Below are 13,052 nucleotides of genomic sequence, written 5' to 3'. Positions count from 1 at the left end.
ATAAATCCATTGAAACTTGGCAATTATATATGGTTGAATTAGATTTTGTTTAAATAAATGTGAACAAGTCCAGGTGGGCAGGATTAACATACTTAACTTTTTATTTTAAATTAAGTGGCGAGTGGTATTAGCTGCATTGTAAAAAACGAGTGTAAAATATTTAAAGAGTCTCGAGTTTAAATCATGTTGGATGTCATAGTGGTAACAGATTTCGGGTGTATGAATGTGGGTTTGTTATTCAAACTTGTGGAAACAGATTTTCAGTGTATAAATGTGGGTTTGTTATTCAAATTTGTGTTACCGAATGAGAATACACCGGTTAAATGATCAATTTTCAGTCTGTGCGCACGTTTTAATGTATATAGCTTTTGTCGCTTTCTTTTGTATATATATATATATATATATATGTGTGTGTGTGTGTGTGTGAGGGAAATGAATAAAAGGGTGATAATTGATTTAGATCATTAAAAAAATATTAAGTAAGATTTATTTTCATCGTTAATTTCCGGGACGACTAATTTGTCATTTAAATGCTTGTCATTTCTTTGTCTTCATTGTCCCTTCTAAATTATATTTTTGAGAAGGGGCTTAATTGCACAAACAGTCTAATTATTGTTCAAAGCTTGGCTTTCAATCACAACCGTTAATATCACCTCAAGATTCACACATCAAAAAACAGTGGACAAAGACACAAGTACGATGTTGACGGTTGACCCACTATAAATGCCCTGTTTTTTCAATAAATTGCCCTGCTCGATTCTGTTCCTTCGCGATGCAAAATAAACCCCATCATTTCACTGCAAGATGTGTCTAATGAAAACACAGATCTTAGAGCAGTTCAACGGTCCAGATCCGCCACATCCAATAACTTCCCTGTCCCGCGGGCTCAATATACCTCACGTAAACGAAAGGGAATTTTCCAATTAAGTCCCCGAGTTCCAAATGCTTTCATATTTACTTCCTAATCTTTTCCTTGTTTTATAAAAGTCAATTGTTAATTAAAAATTCAAATATTTTCAATGAAGAAGTTATTTTTAAATTTTATAATTGTGAGTTTACACATTTCATTAATATTTTAAACTTTTTTTATCCAAAAAGTCAAATTTGAATTTTTCAATAAAAAAAGTGAATGTCATCTAAAAAAAGTGTTTCTTAATAAAAAAAAATTAATTCGGATTGATATTTTAATATAATATAAGGATGAAAATATAATTGTCTTTAAAAAAATAAATATATAAGTAAAGATCACCTTTTTAAGGACTTATATAAAATAATAAAATAAGTTAAGGACTTATTCACAAAAAAAAACAAAATAGAGCTTTATACCACTTGTCTATCTTCAAGCAACGTCGCTTCTCGTCCAGCAATGGCTTCTCTCGGAGCTCTGACTCTTCTCCTTCTCCTCCTGCTCTTCTCCTCCTCTGCTTCATCTCGGAGGGTTTCTCTAGCTATCTACTACGAGTCTCTATGCCCTTATTGTTCCTCCTTCATTGTGGACCGTCTTCCCAGCATCTTCAACAATGGGCTCATCTCTTACGTCGACCTCCATCTCGTTCCCTTCGGCAATGCCGAGATCGGCTCCGATGGTTCTATAACCTGCCAGGTTTTGGTTATAATCTTTGTGTTTGCTTTCATTTGGTGTTGGGAATTGCTTGTTCAGTACGTTTGGTAAAGATTCAGCTGAAAAAAAGGGAAAAAAAATACTCTTTTTTTTTTTTTAAATTATCTTGTTTAGGTGCTATTAGGTTTGGAAGATTAATGGATTTACATGGAATATCTTGGATTTTGATGAGATGTGAATAATATTTAACGAGTTTTACATGAAAATTTACTGTTAATTAGTAGAGGAATCATGTGAGTTTACAAAGATTTAATGGAGTTTTGTAATCTATCAGAGAAGTAAATCACTACCATTTTTTTTTTCTTCAGATTTTGTGGTGTTTTCATTGCAAAATTTTTAGTTATTGATTATATTGAATCTTGGGAATGGCAGCTTCAGTGCATTGGTAAAGCTCTCGCCTTTTCATTTTCCCTGAATTTCATGTTGGTTGGTGGTACCATTTGATTTGGATTAGTTGTGAATAAAATTTAAAGAGTTTTGCTTCAACTTTTTCTTGTTCTTTTTTGTAATTTTTAGAGGAGTAAATGATTTCTAGTCCTGTTTTTACTTTTCATTTAACAATTTTGGTTGATCAGGGAGTGTCCTGTGGTGATTTCATACGCCAAATTTAAAAATTTTTATTCTTAATTGCAGCATGGGTCTGATGAATGCTTCCTGAATTACATAGAGGCTTGTGCTATCAGTGTCTGGCCTGATCCTGTGAGATTTCTTTCCTCCCTGTTCTTAGTGAATGTATATATTTATTTGAATGTATTACTTGCATGTTTCTTGACATTAAGCTTCTATTTAATGTCTTTCATCTTGTTCTGTATTTATTTTAAAGAATGCCTGAAATGAGGGAATGAGCGATGCTAAATAGTGATAATTCTGATAAATTTTCGTTGGTTTTAGTACATGGAGTTTTGATCTAAAATTTGAATTAATTCCTGACAATTACATTGCAGCATGTACATTTCAGTTTCATTCACTGTGTGGAGAATCTAGTTGAACAGAATCTATACAACCAGTGGTCGTCTTGCTTTCGGAGTACTGGGTTGAATTCACAACCTGTTGTGGATTGCTACAACAAGGGAACTGGATCAAAGGTGGTTTTTTAATCAATTTATTTCCTTCTTTCTCTTATCATGACTTTCTAACAATGTTTTAAAATGTATCATATTTGATTATAAAGCTATATGTTGCATAGTCCAATCATGAAAAACTGCTTGATGATATGATACTTTCACACGGGATTCAATTAAAAAAATAGTATTTATGTACCACAGAGGCCAAACTTAGTATTGTTTATCATGCATTAGATGCTTTGCTAATCTCTTCATGTTTTCTTATTGATATCTTCTTTTACATCTTATAATGTGGCTCCATTTACTTCTTTAATTCACTAACTAGTTAAACATATGAAGATTGCCTTCCAGAGAATTACTTATTATTGGAGGCCATGATCATCACATTTGAGTTGTCTTCTTGTCATCTTCTGAAACTATAATTTCAGTTTTTCAGATATTAACATTTTAGCTTTTTGCAAGAAAAATTCACCTGATTTAAAGTTAAAGGACAGTCAAACATACATTTTACTGTTTGTCATTAGATCATACGCATTCTGATCGTGTATATTTACAGCTTGAACTACAATACGCCGCACAAACAAATGCTCTTCAGCCTCCTCATCAGTATGTACCTTGGGTTCTAGTGGATGGGCAACCACTTTACAGTGTGAGTTTTATTTACCGTGTCGAAAATTTACAAAATTCTACTTCCAAACACCTTGAAACACACATATTAATAGTTTTAATTCCATCAAGTTCACACACATCAGCCATTCAATCTTGTTAGCTTTCACTCAACATATACATATACACATCAAGTTTCACACTCATTGATATGATTTTATGACAACCGATGAGCATGATCATCTTCTAAACTTGTAGAAAGAATCATAATTTTCATTCTCATTCCTTGTACTATGAACTCTCCATTGTTTCATATTCTGAGAATGAGTTTTACTGTTCTAGGACTACAATAACTTTGAAGCTTACATCTGTAATGCCTTGAATGGTGAATTGCCGACCGCTTGTGAAGGGCATTCGCTGATGACTTTCCTGGAAACTGACACCAATAGAACTGCTGGAGTTTGCAGAATTCATTGAAACCATGAAGATATAGATTTTGATTTAGGATTATTTGCTTTGTGTTCAGCTAACTTTATCATTATTATTATTATTATTATTATTATTATTATTATTATTATTATTATTATGTGATGTAAATCAAAGCTAAAAGCTTTTTTTATCCAAAATAAGACGGATTTATTGTTCAGGTGATGGTCTGTTATGTAAATCAAAGCTAAAAGCTTTTTTTAATCCAAAATAAGACGGACGGATTTATTGTTCAGGTGATGGTCTGTTCTGCAGTTAATTGTTTCAAGTGTTTATATTGTACTCAGTGAAACCTTCATAAATTAATGGAAAGTTAATTGTGGTCGTTTGTTGGTAACTTTGTGGACGTTTCACAGTAACCTTTAACATGCTACGGTGAGAGCTAATTATGGATTAGGTGAGGTAATTAGTCTAATTTTGGTTTTTAGCATGGTTGCCGTAGGTCTAGCAGAAATGGATTAGAGCAACCCATTTTTTACTATAGTGTTACTGTTTCAGAACCGTTGGATTGAAATCCAACAGCCCAGAGTAATGTTCATAGATTACAAATCTATGAACGTGCGTAGAGGATGTGTTCTCATATATATCTCTACATATCCAGTTTTTGGAAAAGATTATCTTACCCTACAATCCTTTTCACTTGTTGTGGTGTGGTAATCATAATGTAACATAATAATAATAATAATAATAATAATAATAATTCCAAAATATTCTGTTAACTTTTGCTAAGAAAGATATCTACCTATGATGAGGGTTAATTTTTCGGCTTAATTTTTCAGTAGGTAACTTAACTATAGTGTTGTTTTATTTTAGTAACTAAACTTCAATTTACATCAACATGGTCATTCATTTCACTCAAGGGATTCAAAAATCAAATTGTTGATGTGGCAGCATGAAAATCCTTGTCCACCCCCTATTGACACATAATCCATCCTCTTTGATATGTTCAATGAAACAAAATTAAAAATGAGTAACTATTTTGATGTAAATTGAAATTTGGTAATCAGAATGAACAATACTATAATTAAGTGATATACTTAAAAAAAAACTTAAGCTTGTATTTTTACACGATATAAACAAAAGGGAATGACTGGATTGAAAATTAAAGGATGGATTAAGCTCCATAATCTTTAAAATTTTGCCGAACACTCTAAAAAATATTTTTAAGACTAAACCTTCGTTTTGAGAAATAAGGAGGATTAATTCAAATTAAATTACTCCCACCCGGATCCAAAAATAGCTTAATTCATATTAAGATGTGCAGGAAACTTTCTTTTATATATTTTTTTATAATACATCAATTTTTTTCTGTTACTAATTATCCATAACCCTAGAAAATGTTGTTCTTATAAATTAATTTTACTTATGTATATATTTTTATCTGAAGTAAATTAAAATAAAAATTATAGACAAAATGAAATGATCAACTCTTGTCATTATTCATTATTAGTGAGGAAAAAATAAACTAATCTTTCTATAGAATTTTTAAGTTTGATTTTAAACTATAAAAATTTATATGAAGATGTTTTTTTCTAGTTATTTCTGAGATTCTCCAAAATGTATGCCTCTCAATAAAACCAATGTGTGTATACCTTTCACAATTTGATTTATTTACATATATATATCCCATATAGACCATTTATTGCATATGAAAAACCAAAAAATCATAATGCATATGATGTGTGAACCTAAAAATATAAACTTGTTTTTATTAATTAATACATTTTAAAAAAAATTAAAATTTATAGGGTTAGGTAACATGGTTTTTGGTTTTATTGAGTAAACATATAATTAAGTAAAGGTTTTTTATTAAAAAAAAAAGTATGCACAAATCAGCTCAAAAACACAAATATAGTTTTTTGAGAAATTATTTTAAATTACTCGTTGTTTGTCAATTTCTCAATTCAATACTTGTGCTTTAATTGTAATCACTTTAGTATCTGTGGTTTTAACCATTTGTAAAAATACACAAAAACATTTATTCATGTTTATCTTAATTAACTTGACATTTAAAAATATGTGAATTTATCTTTTTAATCTTATAAATTTAAATAATAATTTTTTTAAAAAAAATATTATGTTTTTAAATAATAAATTTATAATGATAAATTCATGTGTTTTTAAATATTAAATCACTAAAAATTAAAAAGTTAAGTGTTTTTATATTTTTTACAAACGGTTAAAATTATATAGTACTAAAATGTTAACTATCAAACTATAACTACCGAATTAAAAAAAAAAAATCTTTTTATTTTTAATATTAACCGTCACCCAAACAAAGATGTGTATGATTTAAAAATTCTACCCAAAAAAAAAATTTATATAAGAAAAATTCGGAAATATTATTTTTATAAGGTATATTAATAATTACATAGTTTTTACTATTTTGGTAGTGGGACCCACTTTCCACGTGGCAAACCATGCCATCCGTTCCAGTCTGGAGTCCATGCCTTCGTCTTCGTCTTCGTCTTCGTTTTCGTTCTCACTCGATCTTCGTCAATGGCTTCCATTCGAAATCTCTTGATCGAGAGGAAGTACCCATTCCTCACAGCTCTCGCCCTTCTCCTCCTCTCCTTCGCCCTCCTCCTCGCTATCAATAGATCCCCCAACGCCTCCTTCTCCCTCGATCTCTCCCGCTCCCTCCCAGCTTCTCCTCCTCCTCTTTCAATCCCCATCTCCAGCCCCAGACCCTCCAGTTCGATCCATTAATGGGCGATTCGACCATCGATGGGGGGTATGCGTGGGAGGGAAGGGATTCCAGGCTGTGGATTACATTCCTTGTCTTGATAACGTGAAGGCGATCAAGGAGTTGAAGTCGAGGAAGCGGATGGAGCATCGGCTACGGTATTGCCCTAAACCGGCGCCGAGATGCCTGGTTCCGCTGCCGGTGGGATACAAGACGCCTGTTCCGTGGCCTCGGAGCAGAGACATGGTGAGATTAATGTTTCGGTAAGCGTGGAGTTTCTGTTCCTGGTTATTGGGTTTCATTTGAATTTCCTTTCTGAATTTGGGATGATGGTGAGGAAGCTTCGATGCAGTTTGAATGAAAATTTATTAGTATCTTCACCTCATTTTTTTTGAGGTTTAGTCGTGAAAAATGTGAACTTTTGAAGCTTTAGATATAGTTTACATTGAAACTCTTCTTCTTTTAGTTTAATCCACTATTGAGTTTTTAAATTTTGAGCTGAGACATGGTGAGGTTGATACTTTGGTTTTGTGTTCCTACTTATCGCTTTTCGTCTGAATTTCCTCTTTATTGTGGATGATTGAGAGGAACTTTGGATGTAGTTTGGATGAAACAAATATTAGTACCAACAATTAGTTAAGAGGATGCTTCTGAGATTTAGATGTGAAAAATATAAACTTTTGGAGGTTTCGATTGAGTTTCAAATTGAAAATCTTCTGGCTTTAGTTGAAATCCACTGGTGATTGTATAAATTTTGAGTAGAGATATTGTGAGAATTATAATTTGGTAAGCATGGAGTTTGTGTCCCCGCCTTTTGGTTTTCGTTGGTTTCCCTTTTTATGGAGGACAATTGTGAAGAGTATTGTATGAAATTCCATTAGGATACACGATTAGTGAAGAAGATGCATCTGAGATTTAGAAGTGAACATTGTAAATTTTTTGGAGCTTTAGATATGGTTTACCATGAAACTTCTCTTGTTTTAGTTGAATCTGCAGCTGATTTTATAAATTTTGAGGAGTTAATGGTCTTGCCCAGAAATGCTTTGTCTTCTTCTCTCTCAATTTATGGATTTGGCTTTTGTGTGTTGGACCTATTTATATCATTGAAAGGTCCTCTGACAACTTTCATATACCTAATTTAGTGTTATTGGCAAGAAGAAAGATTTTCTTGATACTTGAGGTCTAGAGGGGGTTGTCTTTTTCTTTGTTCCAATCAGTAATGTTTCAAACTTTCAAACATCTTGATTTTTTGTTGATTAGATAAAATTTTTCTCAGTTTGGCTGTTGTATGAAGAACCAATTAATTTATTCTCTTAATTGTCTTTCTTGGTGGTTGATGCACTTATATGTTAAATTTCTGCATCTATAGTTCTTAGTTTTGACATTCCAGCTTTTTTATTACATTAAGGGAACTGCTAGCACTTATGTTGTTATTTCCATTTCCAGATATGGTATAATAATGTCCCTCACCCTAAACTCATTGAATATAAGAAGGATCAAAATTGGGTACGCAAATCTGGTGATTACCTTGTGTTTCCTGGAGGTGGAACTCAATTCAAAGAAGGAGTAACAAGTTATATTCAGTTCATTGAGAAGGTATGTGAACACATTTCGGACCACTAATTTTATGCTGAAGTTCTCAAGTTAAATTCTAAATGTTTCTTTCGTCATCAGACTTTTGTGTTGAATACAGATTCTTCAAGTATTCAATCCTCATTCTTGTGTTCAGTACGTTATCAAATTTTAAACTCCAGCAGAAGCCAAGTCCTAAGCATATAAGCAAGCATAGTAACAAAATTCAGAAGAACTTTTATTTCATTTATATAATTAATAATAAGATTTTCACATTAATACTAGCAATTTTAGCGTCATTAGTTTGATACTAGAAAACAAGCTTATCTATGCAGGATTGAGGTTCCCTGTAACACGTCCTAACCCTGTGTTGATAGGAGTTTATTGACACTGGGTTGTCCTTTCTATTCTCTAGTTCAATATTTTTTTCTTTACCCACTCCTTTGTTTAATATTTCCTTCTTTAGCTACTCCTTTGTTTAATCTTTTTTTCTTTAGCTACTCCTTTGTTTAATCTTTTTTTCTTTAGCTACTCCTTTGTTTGACTATCCTTTCCATTGAAAGACAAATATGTATAGATAAACCATGTTACATCAGAAAAATGTGTTCTTGTCATCCTTTCTTTGTATTTATATGAAACATATTTAACTGTGTATCCATAATAAAGGCACCAGCTTTACTCTTGAGAGTTGAATTCAGCAATACCTTTAATAACCTAAGAGATGTATTATAAACATTTTGCCTTTAAGATGCAAAAAATTCAAGGTTAACCATGGCATAGGTTTTCCAGGCTTCATCTGAACAACCTATAAATGTTAGCTTCCAGAACTGTGGAAGTATACATGAATTTGTCTTTGATTGTTCAATCGAATATGCCATATGAACTCAAGCATGGGGACTGTATTTAAGTGTCAAAATCACTTGTATATGATTTATGAATTTCTTGTGAAACTGTATTAGTAATTGTTTTTTGTTTTTTTAATGTTTCTTAAATAATCAAGGCTGATGACTAAATCTACTTCTTTTGAGAATTTTGTGTTAATTATCTTTAATTTGGCCAGATTCTACCATCTATTGAGTGGGGTAAACATACGAGAGTCGTTTTGGATGTTGGTTGTGGTGTTGCAAGCTTTGGTGGCTACTTGCTAGATAAAAGTGTCCTCACCATGTCATTTGCCCCAAAGGATGAGCATGAGGCTCAGATACAATTTGCCCTTGAGCGGGGAATCCCAGCTTTTCTTGCTGTTATTGGAACCCAAAAGCTTACTTTTCCCGATAATGTATTTGATATGATTCACTGCGCACGATGTAGAGTCCACTGGGATGCTGATGGTTGGTTGGATCTTTTCATTATGCCTGATTATGCTAGCTTTTGCAGTTCCATAACATTGTATAAATGTTTCTTGTCCAAATGTAGGTGGAATGCCATTGTTGGAACTCAATAGGATACTTAGGCCTGGTGGATTCTTCATATGGTCAGCAACACCAGTTTATCGTAGTGATTCTAGGGACCAAAATGTCTGGAATGGTTAGTTAGTGAACTGCAGCTTGTTTATTCTCTCAGTTGCATCATGTATCTTACTCTGAATGGTAGTATATCTTTTATGACATGGTAGCTCATAATTGTTCCCCCACAGTTCATGTACAAAAAAAATTACTCAGCATTCAAACCTAACCTCATGAAGGTTATCTTTTGGTTCCCCCCCTGCAGCTATGGTAGCTCTGACCGAGGCTTTCTGTTGGAAGGTAGTGGCTAAAGAAACTGATGCGGCTGGAATTGGGGTTGTGATATATCAGAAGCCTGTCTCTAACTCTTGCTATGAGGGGAGAAAAGCAGATAATCCGCCTATATGTCTTCAAAATAGAAGCCATGAGATCTCATGGTATTTCTTCTCATTTGTACAGTATAGTGGCAATTTTCTGAGTTGACACCAATTGTTTTTACGGTTTACAAGTGCAGGTATTCCCCACTAGGCTATTGTCTCCCCAGAATCCCAGTACCTCAATCGGGTCAAGAATCAAATTGGCCCATCTCCTGGCCTGAAAGACTTACAAATAGACCTCCAAGTTCGCAAGATGGTTCTAATAGCATATCTTCAGAAAATTTTCTTAATGACATGACTCAATGGGATATGCTTGTGTCCAAGATTTACTTGCATGATCTTGGAATTGATTGGTTGAAAGTTCGAAATGTTATGGACATGAATGCTGGTTTTGGAGGGTAATCTTCTGTCCTTATTAGAGTAATGTCTTTCTGGGAGCCATTCATAGCAGTCTTGCTTTACTGATAATTCTGGTTCTGAAGAATATAAATATATAGATTGCAAAGTTTGTTATTATTGATTCCAAATCACTGAATGACATGTTTCATCTTGCATCTAATCAGATTCGCGGCTGCACTTATCAACCAGCCTCTTTGGGTGATGAATGTAGTGCCTATCCATGGGCCGGATACTTTACCCATCATCTTTGATCGAGGATTGATAGGAGTTTATCACGACTGGTGTGAAGCATTTAACACTTATCCTCGAACATATGATCTCCTGCATTCCAGTTTTCTCTTTGGAGGTCTAGCACAAAGGTAAAAATCTGTTTTTTTTTTCTTGTCTATAATTTTTCGGTTTATATTAATAGTTCTGCATCATGACCGGTTCTGCGCAGGTGTGACCTTGTGGAAGTAGCAATGGAAATGGACCGAATATTGAGACCCGGTGGGTGGGTTCTGGTCCAAGACACCATTGAAATGCTCCAGAAGATACAACCCATACTTATTTCGCTTCACTGGGAGACTACTCTTCACAACCAGAAGTTTCTTGTTTGTAAGAAAGGCTTATGGCGCCCTGCCAATTAAAGCTATGCCATCGGCGTTCAAGTAAACTGTTCTGCAACGTCGAACATGATCCTTGAACATGTTTGTATTATTTTGTTATCAGATTGAATTTTGAAGTGGAATCAGTTCTTACTATCATCTACCATGTTTTCAACTATGTTGTGGCAGATCAGCAGCATCTCTCAAAGAGAAAGAGAGTGAAAACAAGGTAAAGGCTTCTTCAAATTGTTCATTCATGCTTGGTTTTTTCAATGGTTGGGTTTTCACAAAATTCCTGGTTCTTCCCATCTCCATTGCAGGATATATAATCGAATCTTGTCGTACTTAATTCACTCGAGAAGGCGACTATTGATATGTTTCTTGTCTACTCAATTCAATTCAAGTCATCAGTTCGGTTTGTTCTCGGCCTCGTTGGGTTTGCGATCGAAATCATAAATGATTCAAATCAAATGCAAGTTGAAAGGTAGATACACATTTGCTTCTGAATTTTTTACTGCAAATAGTGAGGATTATCAGTAAAAGTTACAGTTCTAGTTGTCGAAATTACCGATAATATATTTGTTCTCTTCCAAATAAATGCTTTACAAGTGAAATGCATCTGTTTTTCAAATTTGATTTCATTTACATATCTTGTAATTGTTGAAATATTTCTTCAATTATTTCTTCTAAAGATCCATTTATGTTTACACAGATCTGAACTCAATATAGAAGTCATTTATTAGTGACTTCTGACCTTTTCTTTCAATTTTAAAACTTTAAAAAAAGGTGAGAAAATTAGTACACAATTATATAATTTTTTAAGTCTCTCTCACCAGCTTTTAAGGGTGAGAAAATTTGTACTAATTTTCTCACCTTTTTGACCTTAAAAAAAAGGTGAGATAATTAGTACAAATTAATATTATAACCCATCATAATCATCACTTTAACAACTATTTTAGAAAATAAAAACACTAACTAATAATTATTAGAAAAATTAAATTTAAGAAGAAAAAATGTATATATAAATAAATATATATATATATGAATTTTTAATTGTTGCAAAATTCCAAACATGCTTCCAAACAACCAAAATATCCATTTATTAATTGGTCCATACAATAATATAAAATAAAAATAATAATAAAAGTTTATAAAAATGTGTCCCACGCATCAATGTGTAGGACCCAAATTGGCACAAATTTTAGGCCATGTTTTGGGTGCAATGCATGCATCAAATCTTACTCAATTTTATTAATCACTCATTGAAAGTGATTGAAAATAATGCATCTCATGTCAATCCCAATTTCCTAAACTATCTTCTTTGATTTTGAATTTCTTTTTAAATATTTTTTTTTTCAATTATTTATATAAAATAAAATAAAATCATAAAAAATGAGACATAAATCCCAAAAAAAAATTTCTAATCTGATTCAATTGGGATGAAAAATAAAGCTTGATTTTAGTGTTTTTGAATCATGAATGATCCCAAATTGAGTGAAATTAGGGTTTCCCTTTACATGTTGCAATCATGAATTGAAAGGTTAGATAGATAATGTCGGTGCAAAACCGTACAATCACCTGCTATTTTTTTTCTTTTTTTTTATTATCTAAATTATTTATGAAAGCAACCCCTTAATTCATTAGCATCATACTTTTAAAAATAAATAAATAAATATTGAGGGATTTTTTTCTCTTTCCTTACATTCTACTTTTCAAGGTTTTTTTTTTGTTCTATTTAATTTTAAAATTACTTAATATACCTTGAATTTTAAGGCTTTTCTTTCTAATCTTCTCAAATATTTTTTTTCTCTATTTTTCCCATCTAAATTATAGAAAATTGCTAGTTTTTCTTATTAATGTGACACATAAAAAAAATGCAAATTAGTAAATCTTGTTAGAACTTAAAAAATAAAAAAAATATTTTAAAGTTTATATTTCCACACATTTTATTATGTTATTTTATTATTACAAAGTCGATAAACCACAATTAAGGGTATGCGAAAGTTTTCTAAATATATTACACCACCTCACTTTGAAGAGTCAAATCCTGGTCTATAATACACATAAAAGATCACATTTTATTTAGGACTAAGTCTCATTTTGATCATTAATAATCAAATTATAATTTGATATATATATACTTATATATATTTATATATATTGAAGCCATAAATTTGATAAATGAATAAACCTATAAGGGAGACAATAA

At 32.2% G+C, this 13,052-nt stretch overlaps 2 protein-coding genes across 3 annotated transcripts; both read left to right on the top strand.

Moving 5' to 3' along the window:
• The first annotated feature begins 1,337 nt into the window (after positions 1-1,337).
• On the top strand, positions 1,338-3,937 carry LOC120268746 (gamma-interferon-responsive lysosomal thiol protein-like). Its single transcript, XM_039276032.1, has 5 exons — positions 1,338-1,603; positions 2,255-2,320; positions 2,566-2,706; positions 3,242-3,334; positions 3,634-3,937. The coding sequence occupies exons 1-5, from the start codon at positions 1,367-1,369 to the stop codon at positions 3,766-3,768; spliced, it is 672 nt and encodes a 223-aa protein (XP_039131966.1). The 5' UTR covers positions 1,338-1,366; the 3' UTR covers positions 3,769-3,937.
• Positions 3,938-6,471: 2,534 nt separating this feature from the next.
• Positions 6,472-11,490, top strand: LOC120269072 (probable methyltransferase PMT23). 2 transcript variants are annotated; one of them, XM_039276363.1, is made up of 10 exons: positions 6,472-6,709; positions 7,910-8,059; positions 9,096-9,366; positions 9,452-9,562; positions 9,746-9,917; positions 9,995-10,255; positions 10,421-10,615; positions 10,696-10,945; positions 11,033-11,072; positions 11,164-11,490. In XM_039276363.1, the coding sequence occupies exons 1-8, from the start codon at positions 6,605-6,607 to the stop codon at positions 10,883-10,885; spliced, it is 1,455 nt and encodes a 484-aa protein (XP_039132297.1). In that variant the 5' UTR covers positions 6,472-6,604; the 3' UTR covers positions 10,886-10,945; positions 11,033-11,072; positions 11,164-11,490. The 2 variants fall into 2 exon arrangements, with proteins under 2 accessions (XP_039132297.1, XP_039132298.1); XM_039276364.1 differs by having other exon boundaries at positions 6,524-6,726; positions 10,696-11,072.
• The last annotated feature ends 1,562 nt before the right edge of the window (positions 11,491-13,052 follow it).

Source organism: Dioscorea cayenensis, chromosome 9 (genome assembly GCF_009730915.1).
Source record: "Dioscorea cayenensis subsp. rotundata cultivar TDr96_F1 chromosome 9, TDr96_F1_v2_PseudoChromosome.rev07_lg8_w22 25.fasta, whole genome shotgun sequence".
NCBI lineage: Eukaryota > Viridiplantae > Streptophyta > Magnoliopsida > Dioscoreales > Dioscoreaceae > Dioscorea > Dioscorea cayenensis.
The sequence above is the reverse complement of the archived record's forward strand: the minus strand, read 5'-3'. Positions and strand labels throughout refer to the sequence as shown.